Source organism: Mya arenaria, chromosome 17, assembly GCF_026914265.1.
Source record: "Mya arenaria isolate MELC-2E11 chromosome 17, ASM2691426v1".
Taxonomy (NCBI): Eukaryota; Metazoa; Mollusca; class Bivalvia; order Myida; family Myidae; genus Mya; species Mya arenaria.
In genome coordinates, this window is record NC_069138.1 from 20199148 (window position 1) to 20218839 (window position 19692).

General features: G+C 34.2%; 1 protein-coding gene across 2 annotated transcripts; it reads right to left on the reverse strand.

Annotated features, from left to right (window-relative positions):
* Positions 1-203: 203 nt before the first annotated feature.
* Positions 204-17066, reverse strand: LOC128223841 (TNF receptor-associated factor 2-like). 2 transcript variants are annotated; one of them, XM_052933271.1, is made up of 8 exons: positions 16896-17066; positions 12251-12426; positions 11566-11653; positions 5877-5975; positions 5569-5646; positions 3279-3353; positions 2529-2594; positions 204-2396 (listed from the first exon to the last, which is right to left on the reverse strand). In XM_052933271.1, exons 2-8 carry the CDS (start codon positions 12400-12402, stop codon positions 1413-1415), a joined length of 1542 nt encoding a protein of 513 aa, XP_052789231.1. In that variant the 5' UTR covers positions 12403-12426; positions 16896-17066; the 3' UTR covers positions 204-1412. The 2 variants fall into 2 exon arrangements, with proteins under 2 accessions (XP_052789231.1, XP_052789232.1); XM_052933272.1 differs by lacking the exon at positions 16896-17066 and adding an exon at positions 12666-16858.
* Between the last annotated feature and the right edge of the window lie 2626 nt (positions 17067-19692).

Consider the following 19692-nt stretch of genomic DNA (forward strand, 5'->3'; position numbering starts at 1 on the left):
CATTCTCTTTCATATAAACCTCATCCGATACCTTATTTTGGTTAATGAAAGTATTATTATCGTTTTCCGAGTGCAGATAGCCAATTTTGCAGATCAATCGGCACATTTAATGAAATACTTACTAGTTCATTCTGTATATTTTAAGATCCCAGGGTCATCCCAGATCTGGTTAATCTATGCCAGGTTGTAACTACCCGAACAAGTCATTTCAACTATTTATTTTTTTCAAACCATTATTAATTGTGTTTTAAAATATAAGAAGGAATAAAGATATATAATTCATATTTTCAGGGAATAAAAGATGAAACGAAGAGCAGGAACCTGGAGGTATTTTTCAGCTTCAACGTTAATTTGGGTGAATACATCTCAACCCGTTCTGTAAAACCTCTTTCTGTAATTGCAATAGCTAATAGCTAGTTTACCATAGTGTCCATACATAAAATGTGAAAAAAAAATCAAAAGAAAAGAAAAAAATAATATATAAATGTCTGACAAATGTTAATCTCTCTTGTCAAGGGAACCTTTTCTTCTAGAAACGTGCCGAAGAATATCTTTCTTGTATTCGTGACAGGATCAACTCGAGTTGAAACTCGAGAGGCGAGCATTTTGTGATCCAATTATCTTCAAAAAAAAAAACCGACTTGTTTTGCCGGTGTGGCTCTCGAGTGGGCGAAGAAAGTTCCTCTATCAAAACACTTCCGTCCGATATTTCACCGTCTTCGTGACCGTGCCGACTAACTATTATTAACTGTTCAACGAGGCACCTGATCATATAATTATCAAAAGCACAAACGATCTTGGTCGCCAAAAAAAAGAATGGTTTTAACGGAAGTCAATACATAATCACATGCGCAATGCTACGTTTGGCTTACTTCCGGCAAGGGAGGTAATTTCACGCGCGACACCCTTTCTGATTGCTCTTTACAATTATACGTAATTTAAATGAAATAATCCGATTATAGCTTTATGTTAGTGCTGCGAAAATGTGTAACATACACACGCAAATAAGAACGGACACACATACAGTCTTAAATTGTTGCTTTGACCAACAGTTCCGCTTTATTAATATTGGCGTAACAAAATTAAGTATTTGATACCGGTTTCCCGACCGATCCGACCTGAATTGTGTATCTCCTTTTGGGTATACATTTCGGTCTTTAACCAAAAAGAGCCGTAAATGTAGTGTTCGTACAGAGCGCTCTAGTTAACATTGACCAAGATCAAACTATGAATTTCCCGGAAAAAATGGTGCCAAAACATGAGAAGTCCCATTAAGAAACAACCCATTCCAACTCAGTTCAAAAATAAATGTAGTGTACATTGCAAGAAGACTATGTAACATGTCCTTCCGAGTTTAAAATTGAACATTCAAGCATAATTACCAAATGAATACAGGTTTTTACAACGACTGATTATGCCTCCTTAAAATCAGAAATGTCGACTATCATTTTCAAGAACAAGGTATCATCCTTCAAGAACCCGTTGGTTGGGTTTGTAAGAGTGTCAAGTCTTATGAAAAGCGGACATCCAGAGGCAATGTTCATGTTTGTTGTGGGTCTCTTGAAAGAGGAGCTTGTTGTATCGGGTCTGAATGAATCAACAGTCGCATTGCCACCCTCCTGGTTTAAAAGACAGAATGTTACGCGATGCTTGAATGGCCAAGGCTGCAAGGCATCGTATTCCCCTCTCATAATGACAAAGAAAACCGACATGTGCGAGCCTTTTCCCATGCCATCTCCATTTGGGTAAAGACGACCGCACATCTTATAGCCAAACTTCCGCGTATAAAAAGGGTTTGAGTAGATACTGATGCTTCTCCCTTGAATCGCATCTTGCTGTTTCTGCGAAAAATCTGAGACTTTCCAAATAAACATTCCGTCGTAGCAAGAAACCTCCACATCCTTCAGCTTCATTTCAAGTTCTGAAATTTTAGCGTCCTTTGCAGCAATCGTTCTTTCAAGAGACTTTATCTTCTGCTGACTTGCTTCTGCCTTTTCAGATTCAAGACGCCGATGTCTATCAAGCTTTTCAATAGCAGTTATCGACTTCTCCAACTCTCGGTGAAGGGTGTTAGCAATACCTTCAAAGGTTCCAGTTTTTGTGTCCACTCTTTCGTTCAGACTGACCGCCATCTGTTCAAAAAGTTGGCGAATCTTTTGGTCGAGGTTTAAATCTGGTGGTAAGCTACCGGAAAATCCAGAGTTTGGAGGTGCATTTGCAGCAACCTGTCTTATATTTGCCTCGATTTCTGTAAACTTATCGGTTAACTGACGTTTCGTCTCACCAAGGTCTTGTTCAGTACTACCAACATGTTGTTCAAGACGCTGTAACTGTGCAAAAACATACCCGCTGTGTTGACAATCATTAAAGTGAGCCTGAAACTCTTCTTTGCTGATCTGGAAATGAACAATTTAAGGAAAATGAAATTCCCTTTTCAAGTCCAGAACAGTTGTCTTAAGTTTGAAATTGAAATGTGTCCATGGGACTATGAAGTCTCAACGATCTTTTAACAAAAAAGTAACACCTACCGGATTAGATCCTGGTGGACAGGCTGGACACTGGATATTTGAGTGGCTTCTCTGATGATCCCCAAACTAAAGCAACAATCAAATCAATGGATATTGTTTCCATGGTAACATATAAAGAAAGAGGGTAGCGTAGCGAATATCACCATTCGTCTACTCTTCTTTTTGGTTAAAAAGGGACATAGCTCATTAATAATTATGCAAGAGATATGCACCTAAATATACAAGTATGTTTACTCTAGTAAAATTGAATACTAGTATCTTGAACGGTTCTGAGTTACATGTATGACCATGGTTAATCCAGGTTTGCTCAACCCCGAAAACAGCACAAAGGCTATGGTAAAAAAATCTTTGAAAAACAGACGGTTAACAACAAACTGAAGTCATGAGCTACTGAAGCGATACCATTGTGTTCACGATGTCTAGATATCTTTTTTGGCAAACATACAATTCGGTGTGCTTTTCTCAGCGCAGTATTTAAAGCTGCCATCTCACAAATTAACAGTTTTGACATTGTTTTAGTTATTGTCTTTCACGGGGATAGAGGGACAAAAATGTTATTGAGGGAAAATATTCGACGAATCTGATGATTACAAATGTTGAAATGGAGAAGTTGATATTTTTTAAATTGCCATTTTGCACTTGAACACACTAACAAATTCACACTATTTTCTTATATAACATTTGTAGAATGTAACTTGCCATAGACTAAAATATGTATTCTTTACAGTTTTACAACAAATTTCAGCTCACCAATACTCTCTTTATATCTTCCCCACAGTCCGGACACTTCACAAACACTTCTGGGCAAAATTGTTGCACATGCACCTGAAAATAGTGGTATTTCTCACTAAAACAAGAGTTGTCACAGAGACAGCGCACTTCACTAACTCGCAGCTTTTAGTTTAAGGATTTAAGACTGTTTTGGTGAAACATGCATGGAACCCTATAAATTTAGATGATTTAAAGCTGCACTCTCACAGATTGAACGTTTTGACAACATTTTCATTTTTTGTCTTGGAAAGAGCAAAATTTTGCATAAATATCTGCAAACCAATAATATAAGACGGCTGAAAAAGATCAGATCGCAGATTTGCATATTTCCGTTCGAAAATTAATGTTTTATGGCTTTAACCATTACTAACGGTTTAAGAAAAATACATAAAACATCAATTTTTGAACTTATATATAAAAATCCGCGATCTAATTTTTTGTCAGCAGTCTTATATTACTAGTTTCCATACATATTTGCAAAAATTGTCTTGTTCCAAGACAAAAAATATAAAAAGGTCGTGAAAACATTCAATCTGTGAGAGTGCAGCTTTAAGTAATCATTTTAGCAAATTCAAGCATTCTCACTGCTGTAAAATGTATCGTCACTATACTTCAAATCTTCAATCACAGCTATGTACAGTGTGTTTATATGGTTTAATTTACTATGAACAGATTACATAAACTGCAAGCTTCATAAAATTCATGTTGGAAAACCATGACCTTGCGTCAAGGGATTGAGATCTATTAATATAAACCATTGTCTAATCTTGTATTTCGTCTTTTAAGTGACACTCTTATTCAAAATCACTCCATACACATGTATAACAAACTTAATTAAGAGTGATAAACCTTAAACTACTTAATAAATAATGCATTTATGCATATTATTAATTACTGATAACAAGATTGTAATCGTGTTATTACTAGTTGAAAACGCAAAAATATTAAATGATTGTTGAGTGCTAAAAGATTTACTGTGATCTTCTATTGTCCCATATGGTAAAATGAATATTTTCTGCATTTTCATTTCAAAATAAACTCGGTATCCTTCATAAGAGCCATTGTTTTCGACCTTTTTTCATCCTTTTTGGTGTTTTAAAACAATGGCTTTGATTGTGGTAAATCTTATTTGGTAGTAAAAGTGCATCTTTAAACAGTTAATTTTTATGAATAGTTCTCAAGGTAGAACAATCAGCACTCTAAATGCATATCTGTGAGCCAATTTATGACCACTGTACACAGGAATGTTTACATGTTTCTATTTATACACAATCTGATCACATTCATTGACCTAATTTTCTAGTTCTAATTTTAGAAACTTCCAAAAATAGATTGGGAAAACCAAATGTAGGGAAAACCAAATGTATCATAAGTGAGTATTCTTTTCCATGTTTTCTGTATGTTTATTTTCCTTATTCACCAATCCCGTAAGAATAATATAGTGATCAATCAATGAAAGCAATAAAAATAATAATGTTTGAACATGATCTAGTTAACTCATCAATGTCTTTTAGTTTACTTCTGTTATCACAAATATCATATAATCATTTCTGGTTTGTACAATTTACATTACCAAAACTTGAAAATTCAAAATCAAACAAATGAATGGCAGACCAGTAAGAAAAAGTAATGGATTATACTTGAAAAGCCAATTTCAAACTATATATTTTCAGGATAACATGAATACATTCTTCAAAATTTGAAGATATCTTTTCATTATAACCAGTATAATTTATTAACCTTAAACCAGAGACTTATATATAGTTAACATAAAACGTTTTGTTTTTGTAAATTGTACTACCAGTAGGTTAAGTTATTAGGTAAAGAAGATTTCAAATGATTTATTAAAAAATATGCTTTTCAAAACAATCAATGTGCAAGTTAGGGCAGTGGTAAGCGCAATCAATTGTCACCAAGGCGACCCGGGTTCAATTCTCGACCTGGGTACATGTGAGTTTGGTTAGTGGTCACCAAGCAGGACAAGTGGTTTTTTTTCCGATCACTCCGGTGTCCCCTAAAACACAAGACCACACTCTTGCGCAATATTGTGTCAACAAAAGTGACTTAGAATATATAAGTTATTATAGCTTTCTTCACAATCTTTGTAAAATATATAACATTTAAACTTATAATCAATGTCCAGAACAAAAGGCATGAGACTGTGGTGATGGAATACAATTTTGTATCAGATGTACTGTAGTTTCAAAGCATCAGAAAATTACAATATATGAAATAAACTGATAAAATAGTTTAGTGAATCGATTCATACCTGCATTTCTAAAACTCGAACTGGCTGATTACAATGGGAACACGCTTCCAATCGGAATTCACACACTGGAAAATGAGTCTGAAAACAAATATGCCTGGGTTTTAATCTACTGGTTCCCAGTTCTAGAATAATCATAAGTCCATATCAACCACAATGATATCCCTATAAGTATATAAATAGTTGTAAAACTTAAAAAAAAATCCTTTTAAAAAGTTTTACTTATATTTTCCTTCTAAAGAGTTTTTCTCATGAATAATTTATTATGATGCAGGCAGCACTACTGCTGAAGACCATGCTCTCAGAATTACCTCAAATTCCCTATATTTTCCCTTCCATTCACAACCCACATTTATACACTGTACATGTAGGCGGAAAAGCTCCCTTCTTATGGCATTATCAGGGAAAATCTGAAAGAAAAATAATGATTGACAGACAGAGGGCTTCCCACTGCGACTGAGTGTGTCCTACTAAGACTGAGGGTGTCCCACTACGACTGACTGAGGGTGTCCCACTACGACTGAGGGTGTCCCACTACGACTGACTGAGGGTGTCCCACTATGACTGACTGAGGGTGTCTCACTACAACTGACTGAGGGTGTCCCACTACGACTAAGGGTGTCCCACTTACACTAAGGGTGTCCCACTAAGACTGAGGGTGTCCCACTACGACTGACTGAGGGTGTCTAATTAATACAAATGGTGCCCTACTAAGACTGAGGGTGTCCCACTTGGACTATAGGTGACCCACTAAGACTGAGGGTGTCCAACTAAGACAAATGGTGTTCCACTAAGACTGAGGGTATCCCACAGACTAAGGGTGACCCACTAAGACAAATGGTGCCCCACTAAGACTGGGGATGTCTCACTAAGACTAAGAGTGATCCACTAAGACTAATGGTGCCCCACTAGGACTGAGGGTGTCTCACTAAGGCTAAGGGTTTCCAACTAAGACAAAAGGAGTCCCGCAAAATTAAGACTGAAGGTGCCCTAGTAAGACTAAGAGTGTCCTTCTAAGATTAACGCTGTCATACTGACACTGTCTTATAACTAAACGTTCAGAATATGTGAATATGGTTTTGAGTTACAGCCAAGTTTTTCAAATTCCAAGGCAACGAAAAATGACATAGCATATCATAACCTATCGTAATAACTCTTCAACAAACAGAGGTGCTAAAAATATGCCTCGTAGGATAAGTGCATGTTGTTTGTAACTCAAAAAGAGATTAGAAACTTTGTAACAAGTGTTGTTCATTATATAATTTAATTTATTGGGATAATCTTTTATGTTATGCTGTTAACCCATGATTCAGTTTTCAGAGTTTGATTATCATTATTTGGCAATTACTTGTTAGACAGCATTTACCATTTTCTTTTGAAAGATTAAACACACCTCTTTCATCAATCAATAAAATTTGTAGTTTACAAACCAGTTGTTAAAAGTCAACTTTATTATAGTACAATGCTGTCTAACAATATGACATACTTAATAAATTGTAACCACAATCACTCAGTCATAATCTCTTTCTACGGGGTTGGGTCTGAAATCTCATTTACCACCTTATGCTGAAATCTCCTCATTCACCACCTTAAAGTATTTACAATATTATTTTCCAAATTTTGGGGTCAAATTTCCTCTTCCGATTGTCATGTTTAAGAAGAATGATATTCGAGCAGTCAGGAAAAAATATCCAAAATTGAGGCATATTTCTTCTGCAAGATGATGCAACTAAATTCCAGTTCAATATGAATTGATTTTTTTTTATATTTAAAGCACACAACAATTCATTTATACTTGCTATTACATAAGAATAAAACTTATCAGTTTTAATTCAAAATTCCCTTTTGTCCATAAAATTTACCCTTTTCCTTTGAAATTCCTCCTTGCCCATGATTTTCCCACCCTTGCCCATGAAATTCCCCCTTGCCCATGATTTCCCCCTTTCAATGGCTCTTTACCCCTTCCCCATTCCCATGAACAAGGAGACAGCTCAGACCCATGTAAACAAGTCAGCTACATTTGTAAAGTTGGATTTTAACATAAATTTATTTATTTTTCTATTTATTTTGCAGGTTAAGCTCTTCAATTCTAATTATATATATTAATCTTAAAATGACTTCTTTTGTAAGAGCTGCTGCTAGCAGTATCTTCGGTATTGAATGTGTACTACAAATGAAAATCAACACTTAAACTTACTCATTTATTTCATTTTCATTTATGCTGAGTACTAGACTATACTATATGTATTTGTCTGTAATTTACAATCACCAGTTAACCTTTCAAGCAATAAATTGTTATTTACAAATAATTCAATTTTAAAATCATTGTTTAAAAAATGATTGTAAATGTTTCATAGATTCATACCTTATTTCATCCAATAGTCCATAAACATCCATCACCAATTAAAGCACATAATACTGAGCATATATCCTAACCTGATAAAACTATGAAGATTCAACAAATCAATTTAGCCGTCCAATGGCAAGCCTGTATTTGGTAACTCTCAGTTCTGATTGGATTAACAGCTAGTGGCCATATACTACGGTAGGCCATGCCATTGATTACTACCAAATGACTTTGCTATTAAAGAAAACGCTTTTAGTATTGCTGTCAACTTTTCTCAAATAACACTTGAACAAATAAATTTATGCAATCTTGAATTGTCTGAATGAATGTATCAGAACACTGTAATTTGTATATAGAATCTGATCCTGCTGAATACACATATTTTAGGGATTCAAATTGATACTGGTTGATCAAATTGAGGGGAAATTCTTGTTTTTCTCAAAAAAATGAATGAAATTTATTGGCCATTTTAAATGTGCTCTTTTACTAGATCAGTCAACCAAATATTTAATTACAGTTTTGGGCCATGAGGGACTCATCGATTACACTTAAATTTTGTTAGAAATTAAATCATCACAAGTGTCACAAAATACGCCCGTCTTAATTTTAGGACACCAAGTTTAGTCATTTAAAGCGGGTTGTACTTCAAGCCAAACTGCAAGAGCATACAACTGTTAATACAGCTTTTGCTTATTCAAGGGTCATAACTATTGAGTGACTGAGGGGACGATAACATTCAAATGACTAAAGTGATATGATTTGTTATTGAACTAGTCAGAGATATAATGTCCATACTCAACTTGACCAAATTTGGTGATGATTGAACAAAAGGTTTTAAATAAATGATCGACAAGACAAATTTTGGAAAAAAATAATAATTCAAGGATGGTTCCTCTAAAGAAACTTCAGCAATATGGCTGGTTATCAAACTTGTTCGTGAAATAACACATTCTGACAAAATTTGATGATGATTGGACATACCCTTCTAAAGTTATTCATTGGACAAGACCTATTGTAGGTATTTTCTATAATTGAGGAGCAATAACTCCTCAGTGACTAGAGCAATATGGCTGGTTTTCATACTTGCCTTAGATAGTATGCCAATTACATTCAGACCAAATTTGGTGATGATTGGACAAAGGCTTCTCAAGTTATAAATTTTAATCAAACGGACGCCGCCCAGGGCCCGACTGACCCTACGCCACAGGTAAAACTATAATACGTCTTTGAATGGGCGTATAAAAATTATATCGTGAACAAAGCAAGAGGATGCAAACAAATATCTGTTTTTCTCAGTCAATCAAAGTGAAATAATGTGATTTATAAGAAGCTGATTTAAGATCTTTGAAATGTGTGGAAGTTTTAGCTAATGGAAGACTAATGGAAGGGTGCTACACCCTGTGCTTTAAAGGTAGCACCCTTCTGCCCTAAAGTTAAAGAGACCAGCATGGGAACTCGACCATTTTATCCTATTTTTTTATTAAAACTTAATATATTTTTATAAATATAAACACTCATTACATATTTGGCAGTTGAAACATAATTTCTTCACAGCCTGATACACAGTGCACTTTTCCTCCATTAGCACCATGTCCAATTACTGCATCAACCTGCCCTTTAAACCTGTTTATGCTTATACTCTTTATATCAAGTTTCATGTCATACCTAGAGCTCTCTTTTTTGTAATTACGGCCCATGCAACATCCGGGTCCGTATTTTAACTAATGTCTTGAGGTTGAGTTTCAGACTCAGACTCAGAAAACTTAATTCTTAAGTGTAAGCATAATATAACTTTTAAAGGGAAAAGAGATACATGACTATGTGTGCCTGATTGTAGAAAATATTATTTATTACTGATACAGCAATTTCTACCATCTTTGCTCCATTAATAACATTTTAACAACAAAATTAATTTTATGCCAGGAATGTTCACAGAGAAAATATCCAAACACTGCAGGCAGTGGTCAATTTAATTAGCACAAGCCCAAAAATGTAATGCCAAGCAGTAGAATAATATTTCGGGCTTTTTCATCCAAAAGACAAATTTTGATGACTGTGCAGGGCTTTCAACATGGTATAAAACCCAAGAGTCAAAGAATCTTAAGGTTTTTTTCGAGAGTCAAAGAGTTCAAGATCTATGATTTTTCTAATTTTGTGGTCTTTTTGTATAATCCATTTTTATCATCTGCCATAATGTTTTTTTAAGATGTCAGGTACATGTCTAAACCACTTAAGATATGTATGTATGTATCTATTTAGACCTTGCGGTCAAGGATAACCTTTAAAAGTGCATGCACTTATTTCCAACGGGGTCCTTTGTTTTTGCTGAAGGGACAGCATGCGGGAGAGACAGTGGTGGGATACAAGAAAGTCCGGGTGCTCTTTTTTTAATAGACCTCTTGGTGCTCGGTGTGAACCACCGATACACGGGGTACAACTTACCTGGGTTAAACCAGTACTGAGTACACCACTTTTCCAAGCACTTAGTACCCTTTAAATGCCAAGCGCCAGGCAAGGGAGCTACTTGTACCATTTTTTAACATTTTTCGGTTTGGTGAGGGATCATGAAGAACACCTCCAGTTCAAATCATATATGCCCCTTACTGAAGGAGTCGTTCGAAAAGTTTGTTGATTTGTCTTGGTTTTCTTCTTAACTCAACGTTTAAATATTGGTTTTATAGCAGTCTGTCGGTTTTAGAAATAATTTCACATAATGTTTTGTACAAAAGGGCTCTGACATTCTTCTGGTTAATGAGTGTATGTAAAAAAATAATCACAAAATGCTATATGAAATCTAATCATATGGATAAAAATGCTTCATACAAGTATAAGGAAATCACGTACATGAAACACAGGGTGTCATTGTTTGCATAACTTGGCAATTTCAGCATTATTTTGGATGCTTAAAATTTTAGAAACTTGTGTATGCAGATCTGCTTTCATCTAACATACAATGTACAGATTTAAAGCTGCACTCTCACAGATTGGATGTTTTGACAATTTTTGTATTTTTTGTCTTTGAACGAGCCAATTTTTGCGAAAATCCATGGAAAACAGTTATACAAGACGGTTGACAAATAATTAGATTGCAGATTTATATATTAAAGTTCAAATTTTAATGTTTTATGCCATTAATTTTTTTATGGAAATATGCAAATCTAAAATCTGATCTTTTGTCAGCAAACTTTTAACATTGGTTTGCAGATATTTACGCAAAAATTGGCTCTTACCAAGACAAAAAATATAAAAGTTGTAAAAATGGTATATCTGTTAGAGTGTAGCTTAAATGAAAGAAATAGGACTAGAATGGATTTGAACTAAGAGCAATTTAAAATCATCATGCATTATTTAACAAACCGTGTCGAATAATCTTCAAATAAAATTATTCTTTCCAATGGCATTTAATTCCCGAGCAAACTTTTTGCCAAACCTAATGCTTATTCTGATGTCTCTCAGTGAAACATTTGGTGTTCTTGGGATCCCGAACATTAGTCACTATTCTGTAACTATTTTTAATGCAGATACAAAGCAAAACATCAATTCAAACAACACAACGGCAGTCCAAAATTGAATGCTTTCATCAGATTCACGACACTTACATTTGCCCCCGCAAAAAAAGAAACCAGCTAAAATAAATAGTATGGATAACTTACCTCTGCATCTTTGATAATGGTTCTCTGTGAGGGATTATCTTCATCCATACACTCAGGACGCGGACATTCCACTGCTGTAACCCCATCTCTGCAATAATAGACTCATCATTAAGTACTAGAAAGGATTACTGTAGTGGCCTGAAAAAAGACTAATCCTATCATCATTATGTACAATGTTCTACTAAGAATTAAAGTTACCGTAAAATCCTAAAAAGAGACTCATCTAATCATAATAATGTACTTTTGAGTAGTCCCTATCTTATCATCAATATGCACTACTAAGTAGTCAAAATACTCAAAGTTATGGTCCGAACAATACTAGACGCATTCATGTATTATGATATTATCATTATTGAACAAACCAAAAAATAATGCCAAATGTAATATAACAATCATATTCACAAGTTGTAAGTCTTGAGTATTGTTTGAAATGCTGCAATACCTATTTCTTTTAATTAATCTACTATATACTGTCACTTGGTACAAATGATCATGACTTGTGTATATTCATATTCATATCATTCAAATCACATTTTGGGTGGCTTTTTATTGCCCAATTCCTCTTTTCAACAAGAAATAATTCACCCTAAAAACAGGCATTACTAATTCTTCAGAAAATCATTTCATTGCTCCTAGATTAATGCATTATGTATCAGGAGAGCTTTTCAAATAATTAAATACTTACGGAAAAAGAGTCCTTTGACATGACCTACAAAACCTGTCCCCACAGTAGGCCTGAGTTGGCTCTCTAAGTACTTTCTTGCAAATAATACAAAAGTATTTCTCATCTACTAAGCCTTCGCCAAACAATTCAGCCGGATAGCCGCCTATGCTCATATCAGCTTTCCGTCCTGCTTCAAACTGAATTAAGAATTCAATAGAAAATAGTTCAACCAATAGTAACAAAATTGAGGCCTTAAATCCTCAGATCATGGTCAACAATCAACCAGTCAACCATCCACATGAATTTAAGAGCACAGTGTGACTAATTGATTTTTGCATATAAAGTTAAAAGCATTAACTTTACAGTACAATGGACCTGACACAGGTATGAATCTTTAACAAAATTTTATAACAAATTATGTAAATGATAAACTTACATGATATCAGTCACCCAAATAAGACTTTTTGATGAACTTAGCCTGAATTCTTACACTAGTGGTCCACAGAATAAGCCTTAGCTATATGCAGGAAAACTTATTATAACCTATAATAATATTACAGGGACAAACCCAATGTCTAAACATGACAAGATGATTGGACGATAACACTATTAATAATCTAGAAAATATCCCATTTTCTGTTTTAATTATTGCAAAATGATCATTTGTATGACTGTCGGTAGTATCCGGAAATAATTTGAACAATTAATTTTGAGTGTCTGATTTTACCAAATAATATTTTGTAATAAATTCAATAATAAACTTATTTTATGTTGAATAACAATCAGTTCAGATATATATAGGAGAAAAAGAAATGCATGAGTGTATTTAAAATAAGACCCTGTCATTATCTTATTTCTTTGGAATTCCATTATTTCTTTGGGATTCCAAGTGTGATGAGAGAATCATAATCTTTGGAAGTAATGGGAACCCATGGTCACATTAGGTAAAACATAATTTTAGTTGAGCTCCAGATGAGATTTTGGGTCAAAAGATATATTCACATCAGACGATTTCCAAAGAGTATGTGATTTTTATTTTTCAAAGAGTATTTCTACAAATGCATTAATTAGAGTATTTACCAAATAAAAACATTTCACCAACAAGTATCAAATAATAACTCTTGTTGAGTTTTCATGTCTGAGGTAGACCCATGCTAAATAATTTGCTAAAATGAATAAATTTCCTAATTAATCAATCTACAATCCTTAAAATTGAATAGAAAATACTACTATCTTATAATCTAGCGGGTTTATTTTTGATGTTTCGGCGAAAATGATCTGATGATGATGAAAACTGGGATTTTTTTATTTATTTCAAGTATTTCGGCTTTCTCTTAAAAATAGTTGTTTTGCCACTGAATTTTTGTAACGTATTCCAAGAGGTCCTTTAGAATCATTAAAAAAATCAATTATATTATAAGCTGTGTAAAGTTAGCTAAACATACAACATTGGACATTGGACATTCAGAAATGATAGTTGTGCTAGCACGACATTGGACATTCAAAAATGAATGTCATGCTGGCACGACATTGGACATTCAATAATGAATGTCGGGCTAGCACGACATTGGACATTCAACAATGAAAGTCGGGCTGGCACAACATTGGACATTCAACAATGAAAGTCGGGCTAGCACGACATTTGACATTCAAAATTGAAAGTCGTGCTAGCACAATGTTGGACATTAAAAAATGAATGTAGTGCTGGCACAACATTGGACATTCAAGCATGAATGTTGTGCTGGCACGACATTGGACATTCAAAAACGAATGTTGTGCTGGCACAACATTGGACATTGGACATTCACGCATGAACGTTGTGCTGGCATGACATTGGACATTCAAAAACCAATGTTGTGCTGGCATGAAAGTTACTCATTTATCACTCATTATAATAGGATTTTCTTCACCAAATCATCCATTGTTCAAAATGAAGCATATAAGACCAGTGGTGTATCGGGAGTATCTGACGATGAATGTTTTTAATGCAACTTAGGAACAGACACACTGTATCTGCCAGATAATCTGGAGCTCTGGGTTGATATTCATAAACCATTTTAGTCATTTGCAGTCATTGAAATTAGACTTTTGGATGAACAAGCCCAATTTCTTATACTAGTGCTTGGTGTCAACTTTTTAAACAAGCCCTGCTATATAAAATTCAGAATTTGAGCAAGCCCGAAAAAACATTTTACCAGTGCAGGGCTTGCCGGCTTGTGTTAATTTCGACCACTGCATTTGACTTAAGTCTGAAGTAAAGTAATCTCTCCGGCCACATTCTGGGATTCCGCAAGGCCTTTATTACTTGTCAGGGCAGATGTCCTTTCATTGCAGCAAGGCTAATAACTGACACGTGTTAATCCCACCGACATGCCTAAATTCCTGCAGAGACGAGCCTTATCAAGACAGTAATCAATATTAAAAATACAATTGTGTATATGTAAGCTTATATATACTCGCACTCTGGCCTGACAATTCACAGCTTATGTTTTCGTACTAGTTGATCGATAGCAAGAAAGCGTGTCTGTCATAGAATGACTTGCTGATCTGCTATCATAATGGCTTGCTGATTGCTAGAAGGCATGTCGGGAATATTTCGCTTGATGCATCATCCAATCCACATAAACCAATGATTTTTTTTAAATCAATTCATCAACCAATTTGATGCATTTTCATATCATTCCAGGCTTTAAGATACAATTTTTTTTATATATTTTTTAATCAGATTGTGTCAGTTAAGGAATAACAATCACATTTCGTGCTACTCGTGGCTATGACGGCTGGGTAATGCTGTCCAGAGACAGATCTGATGATGTAACTTCTAGCTGTAAAAAAATAATTTCATAATAAAGATATCAGTTACCTTAAAATATAATCAATAATTCTAAATAATAGAAGATATTCAACAGAGATCATGATGTGAAACAGATTGTAGTCTTATTTGTTATCGTTTTTTATGATTGACAATGTAATTTTTACAGAATCAACAACAAATTATTCTGTAACCGAAATAAATCATCAAAGATATCATAAATGATCTAAATATACATTTAATTGTATTGTAAAGTAGTTTACATTGCCAAAAATTTAATTTTTTACATGTTTTAAATAGTCTGTAATGCCGTGTAAACATTCATGTTCGTGTCTGTAAGTAGTAGGCTATTTCCGTAAACACTCGGAAAGTCGGACCATGCTTTCATTTGTGACACATTTTCATACATAACCAGCATAAATGTATCATAAAACACAACTTATATCGATAGAACAAATATTAAGAAACAAACTACATTGTACTCACGTTTTTGGCTTGGAACATTAAACTTTAAGCCTTCATAACCGCTTCGAAATTTTTCATTCGGACAAAAAATCTCGAAGAAGTTTGTGAAAGTGCCAAAAGAGTCGATGTTCTTCCAATTTATTGTATCAACTATCCTTATTAGTGGGGTTTAAATGCCCATGGCCAATCATCAGTTAGTTTAGACGCGTAGAAAATAGCAGGGAAACAACCAGATTTTCGTACATGATTTTGCACAAGAGCGAAATATGTCTAAACGAGTTGCTTCCCATGTTGGTCCATGCTGGCAATCATGTTCATGGCTATTAGGGCTGGGTATTGCTCAGAATTTTTCGATACGATACGTGTTCCAATATGGAGGTGGCGATACGCGATACGTATTGTCGATACGATACAGCAATAGTTATAGTACAAAATTGTCTGAATAAACAGTAAAACACTTTTTATTTCAGAAAAACTTAAAACATGTAAACAAAAATCACCAACAAAGAGTGTAGTAATGTTACACAAAACAACAAATTACTTCTAGAATCAAATGATTAACAGACAAAAGGTATTTTAACTGTGAATGTATTAACTAACAAGCCTTTTCTTAAACATATATACATGACCATGCCAAATGGTTAAATTGACATCTTTTTGTCGACAGTTAAAAAAATATTATCTAATGAGCATGCAAATAATGAAAATTGCCAGGCCAATTCCGTTGCCGTACTGGTAAAATGAACTATTGTCTTTGTCATTGACTTATGGTTCAATGCAGTCATTAAAATTAATTTTGAAAACGAGTAAAAAAAATCATAATTATACCGATCTGTCAGCAGGTAAATCATATAACTCTACCTCCCGACGCTACAGCATACCTTGATGTACGGGCTAGTCAACGGTGTTTAACACTGGAGTTGGGAGTGTTAGGTAGATAGATAGATAGACAAGCTTGAAGTACTGCGAGAACTAGCTACTTCTGCTTTACAAATATTGCAAACAGTCTTGATATTGTTTTAATTTATGTCGAGCTATATTTTTCGAATATTCGTACTAATAGTAAATTTACGGAGTTGTTTCCCTTTGAACCGATATGCAACAATAACAAATCGATTTATCGGTATATCGATTTATCGGTATATCGAGCCAGCACTAGTGGCTATCCCCAACTCCTCCCATGATAAATTGACATAAGGTGTGAAAGACATTGGACATTAATCTTTCTAAACAATAATAGTATTGGCCAATTCAAACGGGCGGAGGAAAAGTATCTATAGATGGGATCCCATCTAATGATGAAACGCCTTATGATAAGACTAAGAGTAAGAGCTGGGATCCCAACAAAGCGTCATTATATTATATGGTTATGTAGGAAAGTGCACTTGCCTTTAGAAAAAAATCAAACGATCAACATTTCTCACGGATCATCAGTAACACTAAGTTGCGTTTTTATCATACAAATATCATCGTCTTCAACGTCAAAAGAACAAAATATCTTGATATAATCTGTTCACTGCCAGTTTGAAAGAGTAGTTTCCCTCTATGACTATTGAAGCGGAAGTGTTTACGCTTGTCTGGTTTTTTGTTTTGGAGAAAAGAAAATAAGGGGAACCAGTCTAGTTTACCCTAGCATGGGTTATCTGCCCTGACCATTTCATATTCTTGTTGTGCAGAGTACGCTGGATTGAACTTCTCCATTTGCTCAAGTTTAAAGTAAGAACCCAATTTATGAATCGTAACACAAAAATGGCCACTGTTTATGTATTACTTCCTTTCGGTTGTTTGTGTAACGTTTTTATCTCGATGCATGATGGCCGCATTGACTTTGTGTATTATATGTTTCTACGCCTACACACCTACATAACTCCTTATGGGATACTCTAAACTATATAGCATACACCTTATGCACCTACTTGAATTTCAAATACTTTTTTGGTAACATTTTCCGATTCAAAAGAGACGTATTTAGTTTTGAATAAGGGAAAGTACCTACAATGGATTTTAAATGAAGTTCTTTAAGTTGATACGTATATTCACTCCTTAGTTTGCTGTCCACTTTATATTATCACTTTTGTTATTTCTCTGATTAAACTCCATATGTCATCTTAAAGCATGACTGAAATTACAATATCACTGCTACAAACAATTATTTTCTATGTGTATAATTTGATTTCGAAATAACTTAAAAATGTTATTTTGTAAATGAACAGCATATACATATAGTATCAGTAGCGTTAATCGCCGACGTTCTAAGTGACGATTATTCGAATTTAGACGATCATTATTACATCACTAGTGCCTTAAGGTACACAATATAGGTTGATGCATGCATACTTACTTTTTTTTAATTTTTATGCATTTTTATTTTCAACTCTTCGACTTAAATAATAATAAAAAAAACTCCAAAAAGCATATGATATAGACAGATAAATACATTTTAGCGATATTTCGGCGCGTTTTTAACTGTGAAATTGTGACAACGTAGCTGTTTTTATTAAGGCTTACATTTTGAGCGTCAAGCTATATTGTACGCATTTAATTAAGACCATAATTCCCACATTGTCTGAACTATTTGCTGTGTAAATGCGGGAAAATGAATGCATTCGTTATAAATGAGAAAGTTTAAAGAAGCACTCTTACTCCTAAATAAGATTTATCACAATTAACACAATTATTTTAATATGCCAAAGGGGATAACTAGATGTCGAAAACAATGATTTTTATGAAGATACCGAGTTTAATTTGAAATAAAGGTGCAGAAAACACAGTATATTAACCTCATGAGACGATACTTGATCACTCAAAATCATTTAGCACTTATACCAATCATTTAATATTTTTGCGTTTTCACCTCTCAGCTATTAAAAACATGGCCGGCCTTAATCTCGTTATCAGCAGTTAACATTTTCCATAAATGCATTATTTAGTAAGTACTAGTATGTTTGTTATTCATGTACATATATCGATTATGAATAAGAGAGTATTTAAAATGATGGTCATCTGTACAAATAGTAAACGGACAGAAGAAGAAGAAGAAGAAGAAGAAGAACAAGAAGAAGAACAAGAAGAAGAAGAAGAAGAAGAAGAGGGAGAAGAAGAAGAAAAGGAAGAAGAAGAAGAAGAAGAAGAAGAAGAAGAAGAAGAAGAAGAAGAAGAAGAAGAAGAAGAAGAAGAAGAAGAAGGAGGAGGAGGAGGAGGAGGAGGAGGAGGAGGAGGAGGAGGAAAAAGAAGAAGAAGAAAAAGAAGGAAGATAAGGAAGAGAAGAAGAAAAAAGAAAGAGAAGAAGAAGAAGACAAGTATGTGTGTATCAAATAAATGGAACTGTATTTATTGAGTTTAATGTACATACCATAAATAATAAATAGATTATGACAGTGCAACATATTTAAACTTATCATTAATAACCACGAGTTTTTTGTCTTATTCTAATTTAGCGATTTTTCTTATATACAGTGATCATTAGTAAAGTAATGTAAGTCAAGCTAAAAAGCATGAAATGCATGAACGTCTATGGGGAAAATATTTGTGGAAAACAAGAATGAAAAATCATCAAGTCCTTTAACTACAGCTGATAATGCTTGATTCGACAAGTTGGTTATCTCCCCTACATCTTACTGTGGGGTTCAACGAAGGAACACTGCACTTTGCAAATTCAAAAAGTTAACCGTTCTCAATTACAAATTAAATTTCCGCTATGATAAAAATACGTAATGCATTTTGTTTTGTGCTTTGGTGTTATGTTTGATTGCATTGAACAAAATCTAGCATGGTTAAACTTACATGTAACAATGTCTAGCATGGTTATAAATGCTAATCTTCAGAAAATACAACAAATAATCACATATTTCTAATGCAATGTCTTCGATGGGTCAGTGAAAATATAATTTAACTAGATGATGGGTGTGTGTGGGGGGCGGGGGGGGGGGGGGGGGGTAGTAGTGATAGTGAGTTTTATTGGGGGAAGGGGATACACAGGTTAACGAGTCTCATCTAAACCCTATCACGGGTTCCAACATAAGCAATACGAGTGGAAATAACCGGTTAATTCCCCTCAATCCGTGGAACTGTATTTTCATTTAATTAACATTTAATAACGATATTTTGATAATTAAATTATCTGTGCCTTAAGTCATGTCTCTACTAATATAGAACTTTCAGAAATCTTTAGTAGGACATGTTGTCA

What these genes read in the sequence shown, in the direction of transcription:
- LOC128223841 (XM_052933271.1), bottom strand. Translation starts at nt 12,402, where the DNA reads ATGAGCATAGGCGGCTATCCGGCTGAATTGTTTGGCGAAGGCTTAGTA. An exon ending in GAAAATATAGGGAATTTGAG is followed by an intron (nt 5,647 to 5,876) that starts GTAATTCTGAGA and finishes ATTTGTTTTCAG; the next exon opens with ACTCATTTTCCAGTGTGTGA. An exon ending in AAGATATAAAGAGAGTATTG is followed by an intron (nt 2,595 to 3,278) that starts GTGAGCTGAAAT and finishes TTGTTGCTTTAG; the next exon opens with TTTGGGGATCATCAGAGAAG.